The 20,844-nt window shown below is 35.9% G+C and overlaps 1 protein-coding gene across 10 annotated transcripts in view; it reads right to left on the bottom strand.

Annotated features, from left to right (window-relative positions):
• Window positions 1-20,844, bottom strand: part of AMMECR1 (AMMECR nuclear protein 1) — a 131,354-nt gene that overhangs the window by 14,246 nt on the left and 96,264 nt on the right. For 5 of the 10 annotated variants that reach the window (XM_002720194.6, XM_089324054.1, XM_002720195.6 and 2 more), the window contains one exon: window positions 8,980-9,094. In XM_002720194.6, the coding sequence (XP_002720240.1) occupies window positions 8,980-9,094 (115 nt within the window). Of the gene's footprint in view, window positions 1-5,293; window positions 7,883-8,110; window positions 8,798-8,979; window positions 9,095-20,844 lie in introns of those variants that run through there. The other 5 variants (XM_089324058.1, XM_089324053.1, XM_089324057.1 and 2 more) reach the window with 4 other exon arrangements.

Genomic DNA, 20,844 nt, shown 5'->3' with positions numbered 1-20,844 from the left:
AGAAAAACTTATGTGTTGTTTTTCCTAAAGCACAAAACCTACAGTGCAGCATATTCTACTCTTGCACCCAGCACACCACAATACCTTCTGCCCCACCTTAGCTCAGCCTTTTGCCAACACTATTACTTTTCCCAGTGAAAGCAAATTTAACATAGAAGAGGAAAAAAACTTCACACTTGGACCTACTCTTAAGTATATCCTCTTGACTATTTTTTGGTCAAGAAACATTAAGATTCTAATTAGAGTGTGATATCAATTTGTACAGATCCTAATGAGCCACTTCCACCAAATCTGCTACTATCAAAATAATTTGGGATTCCAGATTATTTACATTTGTTCTTCAAATTCCCATAGTCATGACTATGCATCACTTCAGTCCAACCACCAATCTTAGAAGCAGGTCTGAAGTTCTGAAAGTGTCCATCTGATTAACGTGATCCCTTCAGAATCTAGCCAAATTTTAAATGCAAAAAAACAGTGTTACTACAATTCAGCTTGTTTTTCTGGTAATTAAAAAGTTTATTTATACATCTTATTTATTTGAAAGAGAGAGACACACACAGAGAAACTCCCATTCACTGGTTCACTTCCCAAATGCCTGCAACACTAAAGGCTGGGACAAGCCAAAGCTAGGAGCTGAGAACCCAGTCTGGGTCTCTCATGTGGGTGGCAGAAACTCAACTACTTGAGCCATCATGTACTGCCTCCCAGAGTGTGCATTAGCAGGAAACTGGAATTGTAAGGTTCTCAAACCCAGGCCCTCTGACACTGGATTCCAAGGGTGAGCTTAACCTCTGCGCCAAATGTCAGCATTTGTTTTTACTTTTATAAACCTTAAAATCTATAAAAATGAATTTTTCTGTTTATAAAATACAGTACATATGTATTACCAGAAAAAAAAAACTCTTTAGAAAAGTATAAAGGAGAAAATAAAGATGACCTGTAATTCCTACTATGACCTAGAGTTAGCTCTTACTTTGGTAACTTAAAATATTTTTCTCCTGAACCAACTGGGATACCACTAAGAACCAAATATTAGGTTGTTTTTATACATTATCAGGAACTGTATTTACTAGCTCCTGTAGCTGTCCTTGGTTTGAAAAGCAGAAGAAACATAATCACAAAGGATAATTGATTTCAAAGTCATTGCTTGGACATAAGTAACCTTTAAGCATGTTCTGATGTAAAAAATCTGCTTCATATCTACCTCAGCTGAAGAGTTTTTTTTCACTGTTGTTATTTTGTGAAAACAACTGCAAAGGTTCCCTTGACCAAAATACATATGTATTGTCCTTTCCCCAAATCCCTGCAAATTAGTCACCTTTAGCTTAGAAATTAGTGCAGTCTCCATGGACCAATTCTTGGCTTTTGTAGAGCTTACCAAAGGACCAATTAGTGCTCAGCATGTTTGGCACACCCCTAACCTTTTTGAAGCTCACAGGGCAATTAAGGAAAAAAATTCTCTGTAATGATTAATTATAATGAGTATTCCATAAAAACTGAACATCCTGAAGCTTCCCAAGGAAAGTTCGGGCAACACAGGTGACCTTTAAATAAAAAGCCTGCTTTTCATCAAAAGTTAGAAAAATGCATTCCTACCATTTTTTAAAAAAGGAAATGGGAGAGGGAATTTACTCATAAGAAAATGAAAGTTGTGAAATTTTCTCAAAATCTAGAGAGGTAACTTGCTTTACTTCCCAAAGGGTGCATTGAAAACCACCTCTTGGCAAATCGACCAAATTGCAATAATAGTGGTAGCCAGGAAAGAAACTAAGAAACCTACTTTTCAATTTAGAAATATATATTGAGTATCTGACTCAATATGGTTAAAACAAGTCTACAAAAGAGATTCCTACTAAAAAGTTACCTGTGGGTTGAATTTATGTAAATGAATTAATCTTAAAGTCAAGAGAAAGACAATGAAGAGACCCAAATAGTGAGTCCATCTGGAAAGTGAACTTCATTTAGATGTAAATATGTTATACTGACTTAAAACAAGGGATGACAGAATAATACAATAGGGGAATTCAAGGCTTAGAATATTTTTCTTCCTAAAGAGAACTGTTTTGTAAAAAAAGAAATCTAGAATGTACAGTTTTACAAATTGGATTTTCATTTTTGTTGCCTACAGTTTGAGTTGACAATGTCAATTTTAGTGATCTCTTCTTAGGACATCAAAATGGCTAATGGTGACTCACTTTCTGGATGTAATATGAAACAAGCCATTTTAAAAAGTCACAGAACCACAATCTGTCAGAGCTCAAAGATATCTTAAATATTACCTAGTCCAAATTTTCAGCTTCCTGGTGAAGAAACTGGGGTCCAGAAAGGTCACAAGCTGGGCAATGGCAGTAAGGAACAAACCCAAGTCTCCTCACTCTCCAAAGTCAGCACTCTCTTTATTAAAGACTGGGGATACACACACACACACACACACACACTGTACATAAAACAATAGTCTATAATGGGACTTCTAGGAAAGAGTCAGGAAAAGTTTGTGGATCCTGAGAGAAGAAGCAAGAAAGCTTTCCCCCACCAAAAAACACACTGAGAGGGAAACAGGAAGCAACTGGAGGAAACCTGAGAATGAACTAAGGGGCCCATTTCATCATGGATACCAATAGCTAATGCACATGTGGATGCATTCAATCACCTTCTAAGAAGTTAGTTTACTTTTTATGTTTTGCTTCCTTCCTAGACTTTGGCACACAGCAAGTTCTTCCTAGAGAACCAATCCTCCATTGCACTTCAAAACATACTTGAAGTAGGGCATAAAAACAAAGACTAAATTATTGTAATGATAGTGATATCTTATACAAAAATCTCAAGGTCCCTGGGAAAATACATAAAAAGCATTTTATATATGGCCCATTTTAAACATTGAGAGAATCTTAAAAGAAAGGGAAAACATGGTGCATATCGTAGTTGGGAAAAAACAACCAAGGTAGAAAAGAGAACATATACAACTAGAAGTCATTTCACTTGGTGACTTTTATGAGTCATGCTAGCCTTCTGGGTTTGAATGGGAACTCTGTTCTTAGTGGCATATTAAGAGATTAAAAAAAAAGTAAACCTTTAAGGGGGTAGTGAGAGTGAAAAGGAAAACATTAACTTCTAAAATATATGGGAGATAATGATGCTAGCCAATTTATTCATCTCATCTGTTTACTCTCATGAAGGTTGTTACAAAAGTGCTCTATTATTAACTGCAAAGGAACACGTCAGAAACGGAGCTGTGATCACTCAAGAGGTGTGCTTTAGAGGTTGCTTTTAAAGTGAAGTGCAGATTTCTGAGTACCAGAAGGCTCACGTACAATGACGGATGCTTTGGTACTTTAGGGACTGAGCGAGCCTAAGGGTCTAGCTTTATAGTATAGGGACAGATATTCGGCATTACACAAGAATCACGCTGGCCAGCTCTACTCAGCAAAGGCTGATTCCATGTAATTGTTGTATGCCAAAAAGGAACAATCTGTCTTAGGACCACAACACATTGCCCAAGTGACGCTATATAGACAAGGGAGGTATCAGTGATCCAGGGACTAGATATAGAAAAAAAATGAGTCATAGTTCGTGAAAACGTCATTAATCTACTGAAATATGATCTAAGGGTCTACTTCAGAGTACAGAAAATGTTTCCTCCTCATGTCTTCAAATGATCTTTTCTGCAAAATGCGAAAGTACAAAATGGTTGACTAAAACTTAGGCAATATTTTGATTTCTGTCAGTAAGTTGCTACAATAGCTCCTACAAAGTCACTAGTAGCATACTTGCTATACAAGTTCTTCTACAAACAAAAAGCTTATTCATTTATACCCTGAAAATGAGAAGCAATGAGATGACACACCTAGAACCACTCCTCAAGTCAAACTCCACACATTATAATGCCATTGGTCTTTATATTCCTTCAGATTTTCTAAAAGGAAAAATGGCTCTAAAAAGTTTACAAGTTCTAGGCTATATGTTATTTTGGAGGGCTTCAACGTACAGCAGGAGCTTTTTTTTTTTTTTCTAAAGTACCACATTTGTCAATCATCTTGTCATTCAGAATTGAAACATGCTATTGATTGAAGAAAACAAAACAGTTTTGCAAAGTTTGTGTGTGTCTTCAAACACATGATCATATTGGATTTCTAACTATGGGAACAATTTTCCTCATTTAATAACCATTTTAGCCTTGCAGGTATATATTCCAATTTATCAGTTAATGAATATTTTTCCAAAATTATTTGCTCATCATCCTTCTCATATCTCCCAGGGCAATAAAGGAGAGCGTGATGTGGGCAATGATTATCAATTCACATAAGGACAGTGCCACTACTCCGATTTGTTTTTCCAGTCCTTTGTGGATGGCTTTTTTGTTTTAAATGACTACTCAGATTCCTTGACAGGCTACCTATAGACACTAATTTTAAACACTATTTTGAGGAAATAAGACATATGGAAGCATTTCTGATCAGTCATCAATTCAACACTGACTTGAAATTAATTACATCTACTTGTGAAATCATTTATCAAACATTCTTCATATTATCAATGAGAGGCTCTCTAGCCCCTAAAACAAACTCTCAATTAAATCCTACTTTCCTACTAACTTCCACTATAAAATTAGAGACATGTTACCAAAGGAGAGTTCCAGAATAGACTGAACTAAAAACTTTGGATGAAAGGCAGTAAGATGGTAGGTAGCCAGCACTGTGGCAGTTCATTTGTTTCTTGGTCATCTGAAAATCAGGTAGCTATTAGCACCAGTCACGTCCCTCATCCTCATGACTACAGGGATGTCTCTCTTGTTAGGGAAGTTACCTATATCTATGCTTTGGGACATATAGACTTGGCCCTCTTCCTGCGTTGATCTGGGTATTTTTGTCCCTTTAATTGGGAATTCTAGTGCAGTAACACACTTTACCAATGGGGGTCAACTTTTAAACTATACTTATCTCAGAAAAACCTTATGTTAGAAACTTCTACTTATACAAAATGTATTTGTTATCTTCTGTTTTAAAATTCTCTGTAATAATCTCCTTGTTTTTCCCTGTGACATAAACATATAGGAGTTTACATTTCAGGTTAAAATTAGATACTTATGGTGAATAGAATATTTTATTCTTGGAAGAAAAGTTGTACCTATTTGACAGTATGAAATTTCACAATGTGAACCATATAGTATTATACTGAATATTGACTTCCCAAAAAAAGAAATTTACATTACAAATAGTTACCTTACATAAAAAGATAAACCATAAATACATATTTTCCCATCATCTTATTTAAATAACCGTATATTCAATGTGTTCTCAGTTACATAACCAAATATGTAGATTTATTGATACACAGATACAGATAAAGAAGGAAAAGAAACAGAATGATCCCCCAGTTGTCATGGACAATTGGCTCCAATTGGCTCCAGGATGCCCCCCCAAGTCCAAAAATGCTCGAGTCCCTTGTATAAAATAGTGCCATATTCATATATAACCTATGTATAGCCTCCCATATACTTTAAATTGCTGCTAGACTACATATAATATCTAATACAATGTAAATGCTAGATAAATAGATGTTGTATTATCATATTGTTTAGGTAGTAAATGTCTGATTATGTCTGGTACAAAGTCAATTTTTTTCTTGAATAGTTTTGATGCCCAGTTGGTTGAATCTGTGGATACAGAACCCACAGATAGTAAGGTTCTGACTGTATTCCAAAATATTAACAGTAGTTATCTCAGAAGGGTGCAATTAGGAAAGACTTGCATTAATTTATACTTTTTGAATTAAAAATATTCTTTAACAAATTAAAATCATTACCATGGACAGTCAGTGTGAGAGTGTGTGTGTGTGCGCATGTGCATAAAATTTACATTCCATTTTTTACTGTGATAAAATACACATAACAATTTACCACTTTAATGATTTTAAGTTGTATGACTCAGCGGTGTTCAATACATTCACAGTGCTGTATAACCACTGCCAGTATTCCAGATGTTCCAGAACCTTTTCATTTACTGCAAATGGAAGCCCTTTGTCAGGCAAGCATTTACATCCATTCTCCTCTCTTCTCTAACCCTTGATAACCACTCATCTTTTTATCTCTATGGATTTTCTCATTTTGCATATTTCATATAAATAGAATCATAAAGTATATGACCTTATGTTTTGGGTTCTATTAATTAGCATAATGTTTTCAAGGCCCATTCATGTCATAGTATGCATCAGTACTTAATTTCTTTTTATGGTCAAATAATGTTCCTTCGTATGGACATACCATATTCTGTTTATCCACTCATCTATTGATAAACACTAGGTTTGAGTCTACCTTCTGGCTGTTGTGAATAGAGCCTGTGTGTACAAGCTTTTGTGTGAAGATCTGTTTCCAATTCTTTTGGGTATAAACCTAGGAGTAGAATTCTATCAACATATCATTTTTTAAAAAAAGGCTTTTAATTCCACTTTGGCATTTTGTTTTTAAAATAAAGCTTTTTCAGAATTATTAAGAATAATTCATAGAATATAATTCTCATAATACCATTTCATTTTCAATCACGATGGCACACTTTAAAAGACCAAGCCACATTCTTATACTTAAAAATATAATTTTCAAGCTTCTCTTTGGGAACAAATTTCTCTTATGCCAAATACTTGAAACAATGATGAACTGAAAAGGACAGCCTCTTTTTCTTAGTATAAACCACTCCAGCAGTACCTAGCTCATATTTGAACATTTATATAATAAAAATACAAAAAAGTTTTTTTTTCTTTGCTTAACAGGAGTCACTTAACAGATACCAACATTTAATATATTAAATATACAATACCACGTGGAACTAATATAGAATATTCTAGAAATTCAAGCTGGCAGATGGTGATCAAAGAGGATAAACACACCCTGAAAGTACATAATACTAATTCTTAAATGCTTTATTCCCCAGCCCCCAAATAGGAAAGTGATAAATTTCATGAACACAAAAACCCAACAGTATCAAGGTTAATTTTAGCTACAGACAGTGCTTGAACTGAGCTAAAAAGATGATGGTGTACTTTGAGATTACTCATACCTATTTAACATCTGGTAGATTTTATCATTTTTCCTTCTCCCAAAACATGTACATACATTTATGCAATATGCATTCACAAATGAGCATGTACAAACATGCACCAAAACTGTTCTAACTCAGCTGATGCAACTGAGGGTAGAAATGTTTTGGAAGCTTGGTCATTCCCCCGATTTCAGACTTTTTTTCCTGTTATTACTTCTCCCAGTACTACACACCCAGCGCCCTACAATTTAGAAAGCAGAAATGAAATTCTGGCTACAGAAGAGGGAGGAAAAGCCTTAAAACAGTAAAAGAACAATTCAAACTTTATATTAATAAATAGGGGACATGACTTTAGACCATTCAAAAATAATGGAGAATATTTGAATATTGGAAAAAAATATGAACATAGAGAAAACAATCAAGTAGGAAATTTTTAAATCTATAAAAGGTTTTAGACATTCCAACTTTGCTAGGAGCAGCAATATCTATTTTATTTTATTTCTTTCTTCACAAAAATTCTAACATGTTTTCAAATCTGATAATGCTCTAAAAATCTCTGTCACAAAACCCTGAAGGAACTCTTTAATCCTACTCTCTGTAGAAAAGTTTTTAAATAGCTCTTGCATAACAACAACAATTTATATCATAGAAATTTTGTCAAATGAAGATTAACTTGGTAAGTATCTTAATTCTGTATATGGAAAACTGAATTGCAGTGGAGAAAATTGTCCAACGTCTCTCAAGGAATCAGGGCAAAGTCAGAAATTAAATTCAAGTCCAATTAACTGTGATGACAATGATCTGTCCATAAGGTAGGCAATCTCAGTTACCATGGGGGCATAGTCCTTCTAAAAGAGCAGAATTAAAACATGTTATATCATAATGACACACTAACATCATTTATGATTATGAGACAAAATCCTATGCACAAGGGTATTTCACACAACTTGTGGAAAACTGAAATAAAAGGTAAGTTTATTTTGGTGCAAAAATTTTGGAATTCCATGCATAGTTTTTTTACATGTATTTTCCATGAACTTTTGGAAGACCTCTCATATACAATTGAATTCCCCTTGTTTGAATCTCATAACACTGATTTCTTCTTGCTTTATATATACATGTTCTCTCTGCCAGATTATAATACGCTTTATGGCAGGGAACAAATCTTACCACTTTTGTCCATGTAGCACACTGGCTAGAATACAGTAGGTATTCTGTAACATGGGTGTTATTTGTGTGCAAAATTTCATAAACCAATACCCAACTATCTTTTCCAAACCACCAAAGCAAACCATGGTGAGAACTGTTGAATGTCATTAACAAGCCAACTCCACATACTAAAGAATAATAAAAATATGATCAGTACAGGCTACTCTGAAAATGCCAATGCACAGTTAGACCTGTATTTGCACCCCAGATATAGCCTTAATATTATTTGTTGTGTTTAAATGTATAAATTAAGGTAGCCAAGAATGAATCAGCATTTAACTCTAACCAACACTCTGCTATTGCCATGAGCTGATATTAGCAATTAGTATTTTATCCTAACTCTTGCTTCTTGTTTCTGAGATGTGTCTTTTGACCGCCTAATCATTTAGTAGCAGTCATACCAGAGTATACAAGACTGAGAATAAAATGAGAAATGAATTTCAGTCAATCCTCCTTACTACTTATTAACAGCTTTTATGAGGTACTCTGGTGAGGTAGTAAGATAGTAGAAGCCAAATTCAGCTGGGGATTGTAACAACACATGGTATGATGCCCTGAAAAAAAAAAAAAAAAGCTCCTTTACTTGTATCTCATGGTTCAGTGGTGAGGTTTCTTTGTGTTGCTATCAATCTCTATTACAATAATGAATCAGACAAAAAAGTTATTTTCTGGGTCTACTTTTTAACATCTACTGAGGAGTTACTTTAATGATTTTCAAAATTTTCTATCATCTTACCTCCCAGTCCAAATAATCACAGACATCTTCAAAATTAGTGAGCAGAGACACTGAGCAGAAAAGCCGTGGCAGCTCGTCCCTTGTCATTGGGGGGAAACGGCTATCTTTAAGGGCACTGTTGAAAACAAAGCAAACATTAAAACAATCACTGAGTATGAAATTTCCTAATGTCAAATGCAGATGATCATTTTAAAAAGGTAGGAGATTATAAAAGGATGAGTAAGTTGTCAAAAGTGCCAATAATTTTCAATTGTGTTCAGAGTTCTAAAGATTAGAAGTCATTTTTTTTTTCATTTAATAGATTGTATTGGCCAGCCAATCCTGAGATCACTTCAGTTGTGGAGTAAATGATCAGTTATATTTCCTATATAGCCATCTGCTGATGTCTTTCTCTGTTATTCACAGAATCTGAGAATAATTTTTATCTTACTTTTGAGAAGAAAATCCAGACTAGTAGAAACTTGTGGGAAGACTTTTAGATCTAGTACTGGTAGGAGGATATATGTATACTTTTAACAGATTCCTTTTTAAAAAGGTTATAGTAAGTTGGCCATTTACCATAGAATAGCATTCAAAAGAGTTCAAAAAAATCAAAATTTCATTTTCCTCAAGCAAAAGAAAAAAAAAACAAAGAAAATGAAAATAATCATGGACATTATGGACTAAAAATACTCAAAAGGATTTCAGGTCCCCTATAAAGGACAATGTAAGATATGAGTCAAAAATTTTGAATCCACAGGAAATAGGGCTAATCTAAGCAAAAAATTATGATTAGAAAAAAGATTATGATTAGGAGACCCTTAATCACATCAATGGATTTTTGAGTACATCATTCTGAGTACATCATTTGAGTACATCATTCTGATTGGATCCTATAATCAAGTGTAGTATATCACAGTGCCAAACTCTAGGAAAACCTGCTGTAAGGAACAAAAATGTTGGAAGACCATAATGCTTACTGCAACAGACAGGGAACACACATGCACACACACACAGAGGCACTGCATGTTCCATGTATTTTTATAAGAAACCATTTCCTGGTCAAGAAAGAGAAACACACTTCCAGTTGCTCACTTTATTAATGGCACTATGGGCATTCACAAACATCCATGTTCAAATGTCCTATACAGAAGCCAGGGTTAGAAAAGGTGTTCACAGATTAATCCTTAGAGGTTAGAAACTTAGATGCTACAAACAGCTTGGATCATAACAAAGTCCCGTGGCCCTTGGAAATGAATTAACTCCTTTTTCATTGACTTTCTTATTGCTGAATTTTCTTTTTTATTTTTTGTCTCATTCTTTGTATTCTGAAAGTCACCCATTGTGTTTATATTTCCAATGCATGTTGGTTCTCATTGTACCTCACTATACAAAGGACAATGGTTATGGGAAGATGTAGAAATGTTATATATTTTTAAAATATAAATGTTTTTCCCATTGAAAGAGTTAAGATTAACCAAGAAACCTGGGAAATTTGTGATAACTCATACTGTGAGAACAGCATTTCACTATTTCATACCTTAACAACATAAATTTCCTATGGTTTGGCTTCTTTTATTTTCCTACTGGCAAATAAAGTTTAAAAAATATTTTCAAGTTCTCATTCAAAGCCAAGATAAAGACACATGTCTGTGTGTTTAATCCCCAAGCCCACCAACACACACACATATTGGAGGGAAATTCTAAAACATAGACCAGAAAACCTCATGAATAAAATATAGGCCAGGAAAAAAACCCCAAAAGCCCAAAGACCAATCACATCTTTAGTTTTCCTGTTAAAAAGAAAAAGAAAAAAAAAAAAAACAGGAAAAAACAGCTTTATATATTAGAATATAAAATGTAATTTTTTAGAGTTATGGATTTTTAAATTGTGGTAAAATATATATAACATAAAATTTAGCATTTTAAATACTTTTTAAGTCACAGTGCTGTGCATTTAAGTACTTTGTGTTGCTGGGCACTCATCACCACTCACCATTTTGTCATCATCCCCAAGTGAGATTCTGTACCATGAACCACTATCTCTCTGATCCTCTTTTCTCCCTAGTCCTTGGCATAAAATGTACTTTAAATACACTTTTGTATTCCCAAATAGTCACAGTAACACAGTCACTAATGTTTTTATATATAACATTTTATTGCAATATAATTCACATATCATACAATTCACCTTTTTAATGTACATAATGCAATGGTTTATGGTATATTCCCAGAGTTGTGCAACCATCATTCATTACTCAATATTAGAACATTTTCATCATCCCACAATGAAACCCCTTATTCATTAGCAGTCACTGTGCATTCCTTCATCCCCTGCCCCTAACCTGGAAAGCACTAATCTGCTTTCTGTTTCTATGGATTTGCCTATACTGGATGCTTTATAAATATGGAATCATACAATAAAATTTCCTCCTGTGACTGGTCTCTTTGATTTAGCATGTTTTTGAGCTTTCATCCATGTTGTAGCACGTATTGGTACTGTATCCTTTTTTTTAAGATTTTATTTATTTATTTTAGAGGTAGAGTTATAGACAGTGAGAGGGAGAGACAGAGAGAGAGGTCTTCAGTCTGCTGGTTCACTCCCCAAATGGTGCCAGTGGCTGGAGCTGAGATGCTCTGAAGCCAGGAGCCACGAGCTTCTTCTGGGTCTCCCACATGGGGGAAGGGGCCCAAGCATTTGGGGCCATCTTCTGCTGCTTCCCCAGGCCACAGCAGAGAGCTGGATTGGAAGAGGAGCAGCCGGGACTAGAACTGGCATCCCAGGGATGCTGGCACCACAGGTGGAAGATTAACTTACTGTACCACAGTGCCAACCCCCACTTCATACTTTCTATTGCCTAATAATGTCCCATTGAATGGATATACCACATTTTGTATACACTTATGAAGAAACAGACATTTTTGCTATTTCCACTTTTTGGCTATTGCTTAAGTTTTAGTTTGGATACATATCTTCATTTCTCTTGGGTGGATAACCTGAGTGGGATTCCTGGGTCATAAAGGTAATTCTATGTTTAACTTTATGAGGAACCAATAAATGGCTGACCATAATGGCTCTATGATTCTACATTCCCATCAGCTGTGTATGAGGTTTCCAGTTTCTCCACATCATCACCAAGGTTTATTATTGTCTACCTTTTTCCCTCATGTTATTTGAGAAAGAGTGAAAGAAAGGGAGGGTGGGGGGAGATCTCATATCTACTGGTTCACTTCCCAAATTCATGTAACAGCTAGGGTTAGGCCAGATAGAAGCCACCAGGAACTCAATCTGAGTATGTGATGTGGGTGGCAAGGATCCAAGTGTGTAAGCCATCATTTGCTGCCTTCCCAGGGTGGACACTGTATCAAAAGCAGAGCTGGGACTCAAATCAGACATTCTGATATACGATGCTGGCATCCCAAGTGGCATCTTAACTGCTGTGCCAAATGCCTGCCCCTATTGTCTGTCTTTTTTATTATACTGCTAGGTTCCCATTAATGAATTACTCTATCTCCAGCTCTAGCTTTTTCATCAAAGCAATACACATGCTGAAGTCATCATACAGTTAATTTCTCAACACTTTGAAGCTAGTTATCATTGTGTTTATTTTCTAGCAAACCCAGGAAAGGTAAATTGTAGCTCAGGGCAATTCAAACTTTTTCAATGCATTCTTCAAGTATCCTAAAATGTAACAGGATCAGGCTAGCAAGCTTTTCATATACTATGGAGCTTTGTTGCTCATTCTAAGCTTTGAAAACCATAGAGAATGTTTAGAATAAGGAGTTAAGTGGGAATGTGCTAGCACAGGTAATAGGAGAAAGTGACAAGATGCCTCCCCATACCAAGATTCAGATGTACTGACTTCAAAGCTCTGAAGTAGGAAAGGCCCGTCAGTCATGACAGTAGTAGTCTGATTTCACAGAAACTCTCAGATAAGACTTTCAATTCTTGCATTTGCCATCTAACTCTAAGGAAGTTTTCATCAAACTTACGAGCATAGCATTCCAAAGGGTAGGAAGCCTTCAATATCACTAAATGCAAATTCCTAGGGAAAGGAACTAGCAGTGAAAGCCTAGCAAGGATTTAGGGGATTATAAAAAGATGAAAATGCAGCTGGAGACTGACCTCAGAGCTGCCAGGCTGGTGTGGATAGCTGATAAACAAGAGGATTCAGCTTTCCTCAGCCTCACTCCCGTTAGGATAATGGAATGTGCCATGGTAAAGCTGAGCCATTACAGAGGATACTTCAGTTTGGAGTTGGGCAATGACTTGCTTGAGGTGATGTGACACAGTTAAGTTACTGACAAAGGTGAGGCTACAACCCAGGTTTTCTGACTTAAGATTCGCACCTTAGTCCAAAATTCTTTCTAGTATTTACTACCTTAGTTTTCACCTTTGAATGGATTATTTCATTAAATTTCAAATTAAATCCTTGCCTTACTTGGCAATTCTGAGCTCATAGCTTCAGTGCCTCTGCCTAAAGATGATAAACAATAATTCAATAGCATTCATTATAGCCAAAGGGAAAATACAGCCAGACTTCCTGTCTATTGGACATTTTCAGTAGAAAGGATTTTTAAATATTAATATCATCCATGGAAAGCATTTTATAACAAAGTAGTGCCTGCCAATTTAAATTCTAGGCAGTCTAAGGAACTCACAAGAGGATACTGTAGTAAATCCTTATGAAATTCTCTTTGCTAGAATAGGAAGCCACTTTCTAATGTTTAAATATTGCTAGGGAAAACAAAACACTCATGTACAAAATCAGCGGGCTGCTCCATCATCCATATGATGGATGAGAAAGGTTTAAACAACAATTGAATTTACATATCATATTCAAATATATTCAATTCAAACTGGCACCTTCCCAAGAATACACTTCACCTAATTGAGAAATAGCATTAACATCTGTCAAAGTTAATATCTAATGTTAAATAGCACTTTAATGAAAATGAACATTTTAGTAAAGAAATTGAGAGCTGAGTTCACAAAGAATCAAAGGATTTGTGACAGTGCCTGGAAACTATGCTAAAAAGAAAAAAAAACAGCAGAAAAGAGACAAAAGCTTATATGTTACAGGACTGATCATAATCATTATAGCATGCAACAGAAATGATTTAACTGAATCTGTCTAGTCATTCACTCACTTGTTCATTTACTTTCTGAAACACTGATGATCTTAATTGGTTAATCAGTGGAATGTTACCAAACTGCGAGGGGCTTCACATTACATGCAATCATTTTTTCAGGACAAGGAAGTACTTAAACCAAAATTAAAAATCTCTGTTTGGAAAGGCGAAGAGGAGCAAATCAAGAACAAATTAGCTTTTTTTTTTTTTTTTTTTTTAAAGAATTTTTCATGAAGGGGTTTCAACTATCAGGAAATTCCATATCCTGCCATTCCCAATCAGGGCTTCTGGAACAGAATGTACACGTGGCATGTTTGAACCCCAGAAACTGAGAGGACTGGAATCCCAAACCCACATTTGAAAAATTACCCATAACCTCTCTTTCTCATTAAGTGGCAATTTTAGCTTCCCAGAACTCAAGAAATAATGGGCACAAAACAAAATGCAAAAATGCGACTATTCATCAAACCTAAGGGTAGAAAGGAACAACAAAAGACACAATTATGGTTAAGGAAGGTAGGGAATCTTTTGGTGAGAGCTGTGAGTCAAAAGACAATTTTCAATTGTAAGCCTTATGTACCATGTTACTAAATTGGGAAATGTTTTTCCCTTTACCCTTATAAATACAACCTACTTGCTACTCAGCGAACATGAACACTTATTAATTTCTATATAGATAATTTGTAGGAAATAGATGAAACTAAGGGCTAGAACAAAAGAAGGTAGAAAGGAGGGAGAGAAAAAGTATGAATATACAAAAAGAAAAAGCAAGAATCAGAAAAAGAATTTCCAAAAACGAAGGACACCTGAAAAGGGCTCAAATAAAGACACAACAAAGGGACAAAGAGAGAAAACGAGAGAGAGAGAGAGAGAGAGAGAGAGAGAGAGAGAGAGAGAGAGAGAGAGAGAATAGACAATTAAGAGAGAGAGGGAGATAAAGGGCATAGGTTCAGTGTGTTTTGATATATATTCTTTGGCTCCTATGCTATGAGATTCACTTAGGTTTCAGAATGTTATCGCATACTGCCTTCTGATTAGCTTAAAGTTCATGAATTGCTCTAATCTTGAATTCTTAAAAGCCTCTGCTCTCTATGAGATAACCATAGCTGCCCACCAGGAGGGGAAAATATTCTTTGGGCTGCAAGCTGTGATGACCAGAGCAGTAGCTTCGGAATTTGCCTCCTAGGCTATGAGTTCCTCCTCTCTAAATTAGAGGAATGGGTTGTGAATTTGATTTAGTGGAACGGAACTAAAATCAGAGAATACAAGATACATAAAGAAACAGATGGTTAAATGTTTGTGTGTATGGCAAATATTTCTCATTTTCCTCTATATTATGTCCATGTAATATTTTCTCTGCAGTTTCTAGATTTAATCTTGTTTTTAGAAATGAACTACTAGAAACCATTTTTGTTTGAATTATTTTTTTTGATGGAAATATTTTAAAATGTAGTTCACCACAGTAAAATAAGCACAATTCTCTTTATGACTCAGGTTCATCTTTAAGACTCAATATGGCCTTGGGTTATTCATTACTATACACAGTGAGAACAGTGCTTTCATGGGCTTGGCATGAAAAAAAACCTGTGTGGGTTTGGAAAACAGATTGTGTATGACCGCTAACAATTTCTTGGGAAATTTGAAAACATGAGATTGCCTCTACCTTCAAGAGGCTATTAACACAAAAATAACCTGACATAGACTTGCAAAGTTTCCACATATCTCATCCTTCTCTCTAAGTTACTATAAAACTGAATGAATCACCTCTTAAAACTGAACTGGAATTTAGAAACCTTGTCTACACAACCCTGAATGAGTATTATTTCCTGAGGACCATGATATAACAACAGTTCCCTGTGATTTACTGCCAATAAATACAGCTTCTAATATACAAACCTGAAGTCATCATTAACACATGAACACTATTTCACAGTTCTATAGGACACAGCACAGTAAAATGGTCCAGAGTATTGGAGTGAGACACATATACATCTGCAACCTGGCTCCATTATACACTAGCTGTGTGACATTTAGTCCTATCTTAACCTGTGGCAATTTCTGTTTCCTCATCTACAAAATGGAGATAATAATAATATCTACCTCACAGAGTTACTGTGACAATTAGTTTAAAAAATGAAAATTGTATAAGTGCCTTGCATACATTCAGGGGTGAGGAACCTTGTTTCTGCCAAGGGTCTTTTGGATATTTATAACGTCATTTGCAGACCATACAAAATGATCAACTTAAAAATTAGACTGCTATAGATTTACTGAATTTTGAGTGCTGTCTGTGGTTGCGTTGGCAGGGCCAGACCAAATGATTTTGCAGGCCTTAGACAACCTGAGGGCCAGACACTCCCCCTGCCCCCACTAGATGCTCAATAAGTAGTGGCTAGTAAAGAACTTTGATCATCAGTATATTTGGTAGGTTCATGCCTACAGGTCTGCCCCATATCATGGCTCTGGTGAAAGGAAAGGAGCCACAGGACTGAGACTGACTTGTCAACTGTGCTGTGGGAAGATGCAAATTATCTCCTCTAGAAATGCAATGTAGCCATCTTAGAGGATAGCAGTTCCCGTTCTAGGTTTTGGCATCTCTGAGAAGCCATCATTTCAGTATTTAAATCTTCAAAATATTTACTAAGCACCTGTTAAATGATTCTTATTATACAGTGAGTCATGGAGGATATAAAAATACCAGTTGAGCATCCCAAAACCACACATCTGAAATCCAAAACTTTTTGTGTACCAGTGTCACAATAGTGCGCTTTGGATTTCCAAATTAGAGATGCTTAATCAGTGAAGTCTATGCAGATATTCCAACATCTGAAAAATTCCAAAGTCTATAATATTTCTGGTCCCAAACACTTCAGATAAAGAATACATAACCTGTAGTAAATCACAAAATAATATATGGCTATGTGTAAAACACTTGTTAAACTCATATATTCCATACTATTGGAATGCTGAGAGAAATGATCAGATTATATTAGCTCCTTTTTCTGAGAGATTTGATACTGTTATTGGTTTACAGTTACCAACTGATCTAGAATTGCAGGTGAATTTATGCAAACAAAATGTGTACATATTTTCTCCATAAAAAATCTACTATTATCAAATAAGGTGTGTGTTCATTAAGAATTTCCATTATCCCATTGGTATGCCCTCATATGTTGCTGTTTACAAAGATTCATTCATTCATTCATTCATTCATTCATTTGGAAGAGTAAAAGAAAGAGAGAGGATCAGAGAGACAGACAGAGAGGTCTTCCATCTGCTGAGTCACTCCCCAAATATCTGCAACAGCCAGGACTGGATCAGGCCAAAGCTAGGAGGCTGGAACTCCATTTGGGTTTCCCAAGTACATAAGTCATCATCTTCTGTCTTCCCAGATGCATTATCAAAAGGTTGGATCAGAAGTGCAGGGGAGGGGGGGGACCTGATCCTAGGTACTCAGATATGGGATGTGGACATTTCAGGCAGTAGTGTAACCCACCATGCCACAATGCCTGCCCCTATATGTTGCTTTTATATACTTTCTTAGTTTCCCTGATTTTTAAACTCTCTAGCACAAACATTAGTCTTTTACTTTTATACAAGAAATGTTTATCAAGAAATTAAGCTCTCTAGATTGTGTTCAGTATGTTATCAATGGGCATCAATATATTATTCTCTATCCTACCAATTAAAAGGCAGCAAAACCATTAAAAACAAAATAAAATCTAAGAAGCAGACACCGAATAAGAGATGAGAGACTCAATAGGCAGGTAGCAACTATTTTCCTCATCTAAGTCAACAGTCTCCAAACTATTTCAATTGAGCATTCTTGTTGGTAGTATATTTTGAGCATATACCTCCAATGTAGACATATATCAAGTATATGCATGTACTACTATCAACAGTTAATATATCAAAGCATAATATGTACTCAGAGTCAGCTTTGTTGCTAAAGGCAGTAGGTATAAATCAAATAATTTTCTTGATAATTTCTTTCTTGTTTCACGGATGACATCTTGTCAAGTCTGATTATCTTAATTTTCACTTCTTAACTTAGCCAAATAAGTTAAAAGGTAACTTATAGTAGAAGTGTCAGCTAGCTCCACCATTTTCTTATATTACCCTTGTGCTTGCATTATTATCATCATCAACCCATTGTTCCTTTCCATCTTCTTAAGCTGCTTGTCCATTCTGCGTAAGTTAGTTTATCTAGCTTTAGCTAATCTACTTACAATTGTCAAAGGGTTTAAGGAGAGTCCTGCAAAGAAACTACAGGTTGAAGATAATATTAAGAACCATGAATCTGCTTGGCTAGGAACATGTAAGTTGAAATACACTGCAGTATTCTGAAAGTGAACCAAAGAATTGTGTCATTATCAACCTCTACCAAATGGTGGATTTTCCACTTTCCTCAGGGTCCCTCAATTATGTGACAGTGAGCCTGTAACACGAACCTAATGAGAGCAGCAGGGTCAGTCCAAATGTTATTGGTGGAGTTTAAATATTTTCTTGTGTTTGAGATGAAATGCTCATAAATGGAAATTTTAATATCTTAATCTCATTCCACAATGAATTACTTGAACAACCCCCTTTGAGGACTGCTAATCTAAAGCTCTTAATCAAACTATAGAAGGCTGATCTTAGTATAATGAAACATGATACTATGAGCAAAAGCAGCTTTAAACACCAAAGAGCCAATATCTGTTAAGCACCTACTATGAGCCAGGTGCTGCACATACATTATTTTGTTAAGTCCTCAAAACAACCCATTTTGTAGATGAGAAAACTGAGGTTCAGTGATGTTCAACAAATTAAAAAATTTATCAAATATCATAAAAATGGCTGGAAGTTGAACTCTGGACAGTCTGCCTCTACAGCCCATTTTCTTTCATAGCACCACTTCTAGATCCTCAGCAAATCAACATAAATGCATACACATTTAATCACTTAAAGGAATTTTTCCCCAATTAATGTTTCCTTTCACAGGGTTTATCTGAAGGCTGTAAGTATAAGTGTGAGAAGGTTCTGAAACTAAGATAAATAGTTCCTTTTTAGTGAAAGTATTATCTTATTTTTGTTCCCCTCTTTCTCTATTTTGGTGATTCAGAGCTGCTTCCATTGAAAAACAACTGTTTTATTGAAATTTAATAAGCCCTATTAGTGGGTTACTAAGCCTTCCCTTATTCTGAAGCCTTTCCATAATGTAAAATTTAATCTGTTGGAGGTCATAATAGAGTTACCAAAGTACTATGTTTTGGACATATCCATGATGGTGGGCCTGTTTCTTATTTTTAACTTTGCTTTTCTAATCTGACTGAATAAGCTCTCTAATACTCCCCACAATTTTTTTCCTTCCCTCTTTACATGGTAATCACATCTATAAATTCAATTCTGAGAACTGCAAGGCATATGTTATCACTCCTATGTGACATGTTAGGGTAGTTTAGTGACCTACTGGTTTATTGTCCTTTCTAAAAAGGATTGCCAGTCCTAGACGGTATTGTCTGTGGAGAGGCACCATGCTGGTTCTTATTATAACTTTGACAGATGTCACTGACTGGGTAGTAAAGGTAACAAATCAAAAGAGTGAAGTCAGACTTAAAGATGAGGAGGTAGGTTCTATGGTGCAGTGGGTTAAGTCACCACATGAGATGCCCGTATCTCATATCAGAGTGACTATAATGGAATCATGCTACCCTGTTTAGATCCATCTTACTGTTAATACATACCCTGGGTGGCAGCAGATGATGGCTCAAGGGTGGAGTTTCTGGATCCTTGCTTTGGCCTGGCCCAGTCCTGGATATTGCAGGCATTTGGGGAGTGATCCAATGGACCAATGGACAGAAAAAGTCTCGATCTCAATCTCTCTCTTACTCTCTCTCACTCTCCCCCCCAACCCCCCCCCTCCTTCTCCCTCTCTCCCTCTCGCCCCCTCGCAAATGCATGTTCTCACTATTGCTCTTTCAAATAAAACAAAAACTTAACAAGGTGCAAAATGAATGTATCAACTCTGTTGTACTAAAGAAGAGAGAAAGTGAGAGTGAGACAGTGGGGGTGGGGAGGGAGAGAGAGAGAGGAATCTGATCCCCCCCACCCTGTACCTTCATTGCAGTATTTTTTATCTTTATTCACTCCTCCTCCTACTCTCCCTTCTATATTCCGGAATTTTCCTCTTTTCTTTCCTGTTTCTACTTTAGTAAGGTAAAGAAGAAAGAACAGTAAAAGGTTGTGAAGGAAGGACATGAAAGAGAAGAATGGGAGTGTGGGGGAGAGAAGAGGTGATCACTAAGACAGCAGTATACAGCAGCCACCTCTGCTGCTTTGCAGCATGAGAACAAGGCTAAAAAGCCAGCTTGCTTAGGCAGCTTCATGTTCTCAGATTCTGCCTTTGGGTCAAGATGACCCTTTCTTTTTCTCTACAGGTTTTACTGTTCTATTTCAGTTTTCAGGGAATAGATGATGGGCAATGGGAACAGAGAAATGTACATGACCCACTACCTGTTTCTTTCTAGGGTTTTTAAGGTAACCCTGACAAGCACATGGGGAACTGGGAAGAAAAGCAGAATGTCTCATCTCTTCAGTCTGACTGCTTAACCAACAAATACCACGGAATTTTTTTTTCAATCTGTTTCTTGATCTGTGTACTTTTAAATAGTATATTTCTCTACAACTATAACTGCATGTCTGTTTTTAAGGCCTTTGCAATTTCCCTCACATTAACTGAAACAGAACTATTTTACATTTTTTACCACTCTA

The sequence above is a fragment of the Oryctolagus cuniculus genome, chromosome X, assembly GCF_051225735.1.
Source record: "Oryctolagus cuniculus isolate XC-2025 breed Fujian yellow rabbit chromosome X, ASM5122573v1, whole genome shotgun sequence".
Classification (NCBI taxonomy): domain Eukaryota; kingdom Metazoa; phylum Chordata; class Mammalia; order Lagomorpha; family Leporidae; genus Oryctolagus; species Oryctolagus cuniculus.
This window is presented reverse-complemented; position numbering and strand designations above follow the sequence as displayed.